The sequence below is a fragment of the Arachis ipaensis genome, chromosome B10 (genome assembly GCF_059453495.1).
Source record: "Arachis ipaensis isolate K30076 ecotype BB chromosome B10, ASM5945349v1, whole genome shotgun sequence".
Lineage (NCBI taxonomy): Eukaryota > Viridiplantae > Streptophyta > Magnoliopsida > Fabales > Fabaceae > Arachis > Arachis ipaensis.
Genome location: NC_142435.1, coordinates 13,217,117 through 13,224,874, shown reverse-complemented (window position 1 = coordinate 13,224,874; position 7,758 = coordinate 13,217,117). Strand labels below are relative to the sequence as shown.

The 7,758-nt window shown below is 33.0% G+C and overlaps 1 protein-coding gene across 2 annotated transcripts; it reads left to right on the top strand.

Annotated features, from left to right (window-relative positions):
- Positions 1 to 577: 577 nt before the first annotated feature.
- Positions 578 to 6,558, top strand: LOC107623101 (putative inactive shikimate kinase like 1, chloroplastic). Of its 2 annotated transcripts, none has more exons than XM_016325249.3 (10): positions 578 to 938; positions 2,026 to 2,072; positions 2,858 to 2,912; positions 3,003 to 3,075; positions 3,166 to 3,253; positions 3,532 to 3,614; positions 5,336 to 5,435; positions 5,507 to 5,585; positions 5,712 to 5,776; positions 6,340 to 6,558. In XM_016325249.3, the coding sequence occupies exons 1-10, from the start codon at positions 734 to 736 to the stop codon at positions 6,406 to 6,408; spliced, it is 864 nt and encodes a 287-aa protein (XP_016180735.1). In that variant the 5' UTR covers positions 578 to 733; the 3' UTR covers positions 6,409 to 6,558. The 2 variants fall into 2 exon arrangements, with proteins under 2 accessions (XP_016180735.1, XP_020968625.1); XM_021112966.2 differs by having other exon boundaries at positions 581 to 938; positions 2,032 to 2,072.
- Positions 6,559 to 7,758: the final 1,200 nt, after the last annotated feature.

Genomic DNA, 7,758 nt, shown 5'->3' with positions numbered 1-7,758 from the left:
CCGCTAACGTCAGCACGCGCATCACACAAATTTCAAAAACTTGGATGATATACTCGCTAATAAGTTCAAACTTTAGACTTTCAATATATAAAAGAGCCTTCAACCATTAGAGTAAGTTTAATCTTTGTATAATATGGTGTCTTTTTATAAATATATTATAATCTATTAGACATATTCTAATTAATAACTTTATGTATTAATTTTTTTTAGTCATATTAATAGATAGTGTTTATATTAATTTAATTTTTTATTTTATATTTATTCCTTTTTAAATTAATTATTATTTAATTATATATAACTATTAAAATAAATATTAAATTTTGTTAAATATTTATAAATTAAAAAAAATAAATAAAATTTTTTTATTAATTATAATATATTTTTGTTATTAATAATTATATGACATCTATTAATATTAATATTTTTTAATATATATTTAAATAATGTAATAAATACTAATTAATTAATTAATTAAAAAATAAATTATTTTATTATAAAAATTATTAAAAAAATAAATTTTATATAATTATTTAATTATAATCGAATTAACCGGTTGAATATGTAATTCACCCGTTGAATCAATGACCAGTAGTCTATGGTGCTGCCTAGGCAGACAGTAGTTGAGCCCAGTCCCGCACCCAAACGAAAAATAAAAATTAAAAACAGAAAGGATAAGGGAGAAAGTTCGGGCTCCCTGCAGTCGTGCCGTCGACCAACGAGATTGTGGTGTTGAATGGAGAAGGCTAGCAGCAGTCTTGTTACTCACATGAACACCACACTCTCTTTGCCACTTCATTCTCACCTTTTATCAGCAGTTTCTTTTCACCAAACCTTCTCACATCACGCCCACAAAAGCTGCCTCCCACTTCGAGCTTCGCCTCCTTCTCTTTATTATTCCACACGCGGCCCACCTTCCCTCAACTGCGCAAATCCCGATGGTAATCTTCCCAGTTTCGATTAATGAAATTCCTCAACTTTTAATTTGCATCCATTTATATGCTCTTACTTTTGTCTCATGTATGTGATTTTCGGCGTTAGATAAAGTTTTGTCCCAAAGGGTTTTGCTAGGAGAGGATTTTTAACTATGTATTGAATATATTCCGATTTTGATGAAAGTCAGTGGATGTTTTTATCTGTTTCTTTATTTGTCTCAAAATTGATTTATGCAAAAATGCTACGGGCGCACCAAAAATCAGCAACCATAAGTTTGTTCATAAATACATGACTTGTTTAACTCATTTCAATATGTATTTTATATTCTAACGTGTATTTTATACAAGTGACCGATTTTGTGACTAATTGTTTGTGTTCTTCCAGAATGTTGTTATTTATGTAGAGTCCTTTTCAGTTTTGAGTTTTGGAAAGCACTGATATGGCTGTTTTAGTTTTTGAGTTTGGAGATTGTACTCTAATTAGTATTTCTTCCCTCTTGGAGGGTCAAGAGTTTGTTAATTATGAAAAAAAAAAGGGTAAAAGAACGCTGTTTGGATCAAGCTATGTAGCACGGACACACCAGATGAGCAACATGTCCGTGTCTTCGACAGGTGTCAGGGTCTAACAGACACTCGTATGACAGACAGTATGACACCTTATTTAACCAATTAGTTATTTCTCTTTTAAAATTCCCTACACTTCAAACATGACTTAGATATAGTGTTAATAGGATTCAAAAAAGATATATTGGTTGTTTGAAAAATTTGGTGTGTCTGCCTGTGTTCTATTGTATTGTGTTGGTGTCCGTGTCAATGTCAATACTCCATAGGGAGTAAGTGCTTTAACAGTTTTATAAGATGCTAAAGAAACTCACACTGCTATACCGTGGCACATTTTCAAGCATATTAGGTTTAATCAGTTAGGGATAATGTTAACAAGACTAAAATACGATAATTCTTGCATGCTCGGTGTGCATAAAAGTGGCGCATATGTATAATTTCTCTGAATAAGTGGTAGAATGGATCTTGTTTGTTGGGAGCTAATGTGCTAATGTTGCATTATTCTTCTCCTATTTTTTGGATGCTTCCTTAGCTACAGGGAGTAAGGTGGGTGCTGTGGATTCATCTCTTGCAGTGAAGGTGAGATCATATTCATTCTTGTTGAATTCAGTAGGAACTAGAGCTGACTTAAATAAAAAAACAAATTTATTGATCATAAAAACTTGTGTGAAAGAAATAACAAAATTACATGACTTACGAAAGCAGATTCTGTCTATCGGATACTGGTGATGGAATAGGGTTGAAGGAAAGGGATTAGCCTGCTATATAGAAGATAGGAGGGATTGAGTAATTGGAGCAGCTATGCGTCTCCAAAGCTGATTCCATTAATTTCATCCTATTACAATATTCTACTCACACCCTCATATCCTGATACACTTCTTATGTTAACACTTCCTCTTAAGGGGCATGTAGTTCGTGGAATGTTTTCACCTTCCTAGGATGTGAATCTTACATTGAAAAATCATTTTGATGTAAATATAACTTATTTAACTTCATCACAGTTTCCTTTTCTCTGTTATTTAACAATGCCAACTCAGCACCAGTTGTTGAAGTTTGTTAGGAATTAGTTGAGCACTGGTTAGTGGTAGTAAGCAAGTTTTAAGTTAGCTGATATTTCTTACAATGTCTATGACATCTGTAATTGTGTTGATTCATTTCATACAATCCCCCGTTTCCATTCCCTGTGATTGCTCTCAACTCCCTCTGCCATTCCAATTCATCAATCTGTTGTTATCCCACTAGTTGGGATCAGCTTCATAAAATACTGGTATATAGGAAATTTTCTACTGGCTTAAACTTGAAAGTACTCTTTTTTTCCCTTTGTTGTGGATGGATATACACATTTTAACTAAGTTTTGATTCAGAAACAAGCAGCAGATGTATCCCCCGAGCTAAAAGGGACTTCTATTTTTCTGGTTGGTAAGAATGGCTTATAATGCAATTAATTGCTTTGAAAGTTTGTTGCTTATTATGACGCCATTAACTTTGTGTGTCTACTATTTGATAAAGGCATGCAAAATTCCCTGAAAACCAGTTTAGGAAAGATGCTAGCTGATATGTTGCGATATTATTATTTTGACAGGTATCTTTCTACTTTCTGATAAAAGTTTTAAAGAATTAAACATAGCTCCAGAATGTTACCTAAACTTGATATTTTATTTACTCTATTTAGTGATAGTTTGGTTGAAGAAGCTGTTGGTGGTGCACCTGCTGCAAAATCCTTTAGAGAGAAAGATGAAATGGCCTTACATGAATCTGAGGTGATTGTATTAGACTTGTTTAAAGGTTATGTGTGTCTAATTGGATACCTGCTAAACTGTTACCAAGTTTCTATTGTTAGTGATCCATGCATCAGAACATTGTGTACCTTAACAAAGCTAACTCTTGAATTAACAAGGTTTACATGCATCCTAAAATCTGCTTCTGACTTCTAAGTTGATAAGTTTGAATATAAGTTACTTATGATTCACATGTCAAATGGTCCAGAGTTGTTCAATCAGAATATGAGGTACTTATATTCACATGTCAAATGGCTCAGACTGAAGTGTTGAAGCAATTGTCATCTATGGGCCGACTAGTAGTTTGTGCTGGCAACGGTGCAGTTCAAAGTTCAACTAATCTGTATGGATTTCTAATTCCTGGCCAGATCTTTTTTTTCGTCCTTTAATGTTTTTGCTGGAGTTTGGAGTTTGGTTTTCTTGAATATTTAAAAATATGTTAATCACCAAAAGGGATTTAAGTATAAATGGGCTAAGTACAAACATGATTCATAGTTGGGTGCAATGGCATCATGGGAGAAGGCTGTAGGCTGCATTTGGTTATTGTCAAAGGATAGTGGGGACCATGACATGTAGGCTCCGTTTGGTTTGTGTATGTATTGAGACATAGACATTAAGACATATACACTTAAGACATAGACATAAAATATTTGTGTTTGTGTATAGTGTTAGAAATAATAGACATGACACTAGTGTAGTGTCTAATATTATGTTTTGTTGCAAAACACAAAAACACTACATAACTGAAAATGACTATTTTATCCTCATAAATTAAATTAGGGTTTGTAAAAGGAGAAGGAGATATTTGGAATTTTAAAAAATCAATGAGGATAAAATAATCCAAAAGAAAAAATTCAGATCCGTGTCCATGGCTTCAACTCCGTGTCTCATCAATTTAGTGAGACACAAAGAACATGTATATTGTGTATGTTTATGGGTATGCGTGTCTCTCTCATTTTTGTGTCTCACAAACCAAACAAGGGACACGTTCCACATTGTCCATGTCTTGGCCAAACGCACACACTAAACAAACGCTTTCGTAGGGATAAAAGACATTTGGTCGCACTAGCTCTTAAACTAAATTATATCACAGTTTATGTAGTCATAGTGTAACTCAGGTCGTCTCTTGAAGTAAGGGTGTATTGTAGTTGATTGGATTTAAAAAGGTGTTTGATTTTGTGCAAGAAAATATAAGACAATTTTAAGTAAGATTGAAAAGAAAATAAAGTTAAAGATAGTTCAAGAATTGGAAATTCTATCATGAGGATTCTTATTGGTTGGATAGCTTATTCTCAACTTTGACATTTCATCAAACATATGGCATGCATAAATCAATTCTCTATAATTATAATCTCTTGATTTTTTCGTCAAGTCTAAACTAGCAATTAGCAATCAAGAATCAAAATGAATGTTTTAGAGTTTGAGTTCTCCTTTCAATGACTCCAAATTTGCTCCAATTCGATCATTGTAGCCCCTTGTAATGCATGTTATCTTAACTATGTGTATGTATTTCAATGTAAACAAAAACATGTTAGTGGTACTAGTTGGATATTAAGACTAAATACTTTTAAAATAAAGGCAAAATTTATATAATTTATCAATTATCACAATTTGCGGACAAAATATAGAATCAAATAAAATTTCATGAAAAGTGGGAGAACATAACTCAAAATCTAAAAATGAATACAATTATAATTCAAAAATTTGAGTTCTATTACCAGGACATGGGATAGAGAGGGAGAAAAATGTGTTCAACGAGACCACCACCATGTGAAAGATTGGGATTGAGAGGGAGGAACTGATTAATAAAATTGTATTCCCAACATGCCTTCGTTTCTTTTTAAATATTTTTCCACTTTACCTTTCAAAATATTCTGATGTTAAGCTTTGTCTATTATAACCAAATATGATTTAGACACAATTTTGTCCTATCCCCACCGTCCTGGAATTGAAACCAAGTGTAGCTTTGTTGTATGCCTTCCCCATGTTCGACTAATCTTGTTCTTGTTTATTCTGTCAAAAAGCTATTTTTTCATTTTTCCACTTGCTGTTACCTGGACATAGGGCACTTCTGAGACACGGGATTTCCTTGTGGATAGATGTTCCGCTAGACATCATGGCTAGGGATGTATGTGAAGCATCATCATCAGGATCTTACCCTGAGGTTGATTCATTACTCTTAACTTTACAAGCTAAAACTTTCAGTAAATCTTATTGTTTTCACGAACCATATAGGTAACAGATCAACTAGCTGCACTATACAACAAATACAGGGATGGATATGCTACAGCTGATGCAATTATTTCAGTTCAAAGTACGTAGCAACCTTCCTGGTTGGTAGTATTCTGATTTTTCTCCCAGCAGAGAGAGAGGTGTTGAAGAACTGATATATGGTTTACGAAGTTTGTCTCCAATATTGATGGCTTCTATGTTTTTGCAGAAGTTGCTTCTAGGTTGGGGTGTGATAATTTTGATGACATTACAATCGAAGAGATGACATTAGAGGTTAACCTTCTTGTTAAAGGAGCAAATATCCATTTTGCATCTCGAAAGATTACAATTTTGACAAAATGAACGCTAAAGAATGTAAATGACAAAATAACCTCCAAAGATATGCTCTAATGGACAAAATGAACCAAATATTTAGTTATTTTACTTATTTAAGTTTGATTCATTTTGTCAAAATCATATCTTTTGAAGTGCAAAATGACTTTTACTCTGGTTAAAGAATACAAAATTAATTTGAAGCACAGTTGTACCTATAATACCAAATCGATAATCGAAAGATTATGCAGCCGACAAAATAGATCCCAGAAGAAAGAAAGTCTCCTGTCTTGTTTGAAAGAGTATGAATGTTTGACAAAATGGTCATGGTTGGATATTATGCTTCTTCACAACCGCCGTGATTTTATTCATGGTTAGACCATTTTGTCAAACATCTATAATCTTTCTGATGCCACGGGTACTGAATTAGTGTTCGCCACCATTTTTAAACTATCCAAATTGACTTAATGCTGCTATGTTTTGGTTGATTAGTATTATAATTCTCAATATCTCATTAATTTTAGGCGCTAAGGGAGATCCAGAAGTTGACTAGAGTGAAGAAGATGCTGGAAGAGGCTGCAAGACCGTTCTAATCAAACATGGCTTGTTTCATGTCTTATCTTGAAATTACTTTCGATTAGTTGTTTTACTCTGAAATGATGTACCAAGGGATTTGTTACTATATATTGTTTTTACTATATATAGCTCCACACTATGAGAGTGGCGGATCATTACATAACAAACCTTTAGTAGTGATTATGCATTTTTAAACAGTTGCACAAACACGACAAGCAAGCTTGGAACATTCCAAAATGCTCGAGAAAATTTGGAAATAACACCTCCCAAATCAAGTAAACACGCAATATTTCTATTTCGAGGGTTACCTAAAATTAGGTTGTTTTTGGGCCTAAACGTGAGGTCAAAGCTTTTTTAGGGGCATCATAGGACTTGTACGGGAGTTGAGGTGTTGTCGTTCGAGTTCCTCATGAGGAGGTGGAGGTGGTATCTGTAAGAGACTCCGATACTTAAATTAGCATGGACTTTAAGTAATTTTTTAGTAGATTAGGATTTGAATATATTTGAGAGGTGTCAGTGTATTTATAGTAAAATAGATAACCACATTTTTGAGTAGTTCCACATTTATTGGTGGATAATCGTTTCTTTTATTTTAGGAGTATGTTACGATCATCTCCCTAGATGGGATAGAGATAGTAGGAGAGATTTAGAAGATGTAGTTACTTATTTAGATAAGTAAGATTGGATTTCCTTGTCGTGTCCGACCTCTTAAGAGGTCGGATAAGTGAAAGAGATCATTCTTGATGGGCCTTTATTTTTAATGGTTCTGACTTTGTTTTGGACTAGAATATGAACAGTTTTTAACCACGAAATCCTTGTACTTGTTCGTCCCTTTGGTTTGTTCTCCTCGGATGTATCTGAATCCGGTAAAATCAGTTCTTGACTCGGCTTTGGTTCTAAACATTTATCGAGTCTATTTGTAAGAGGTGAATTATATTATACAGGTCAATTTGTATAGAGAGAGAATGATATTTCTTTTGCAAGAATGCTTGGCCTACACGTGGAATGACAACAAAGTAGCCAGATAGATCTTGACTCAACTTCTGAAAGAGTTATATAGACTCATAACTAGTTTGGTAATTGGTATGATCAAGCTATGGCTATCAAGTCAACCCATAAATAATACATATTTGTAAGAAAGACTATTACATGAATGAATCCAGTTCAAATGCATATAGCATGCTAAACTAAGAAACTAAATACATTCCTAAATATTTGGGCTTTCACTAGTTATTAAATAAATAAATAAATAAATAAAATAAATTCAATTTCGATGCAAAAATGAACTAACTCAAAAGTATAAAAAATTATTTTAATTTTTATAAAATATTTAAAAATAATAAATAGCTTAAGCAAAATAAAATTTT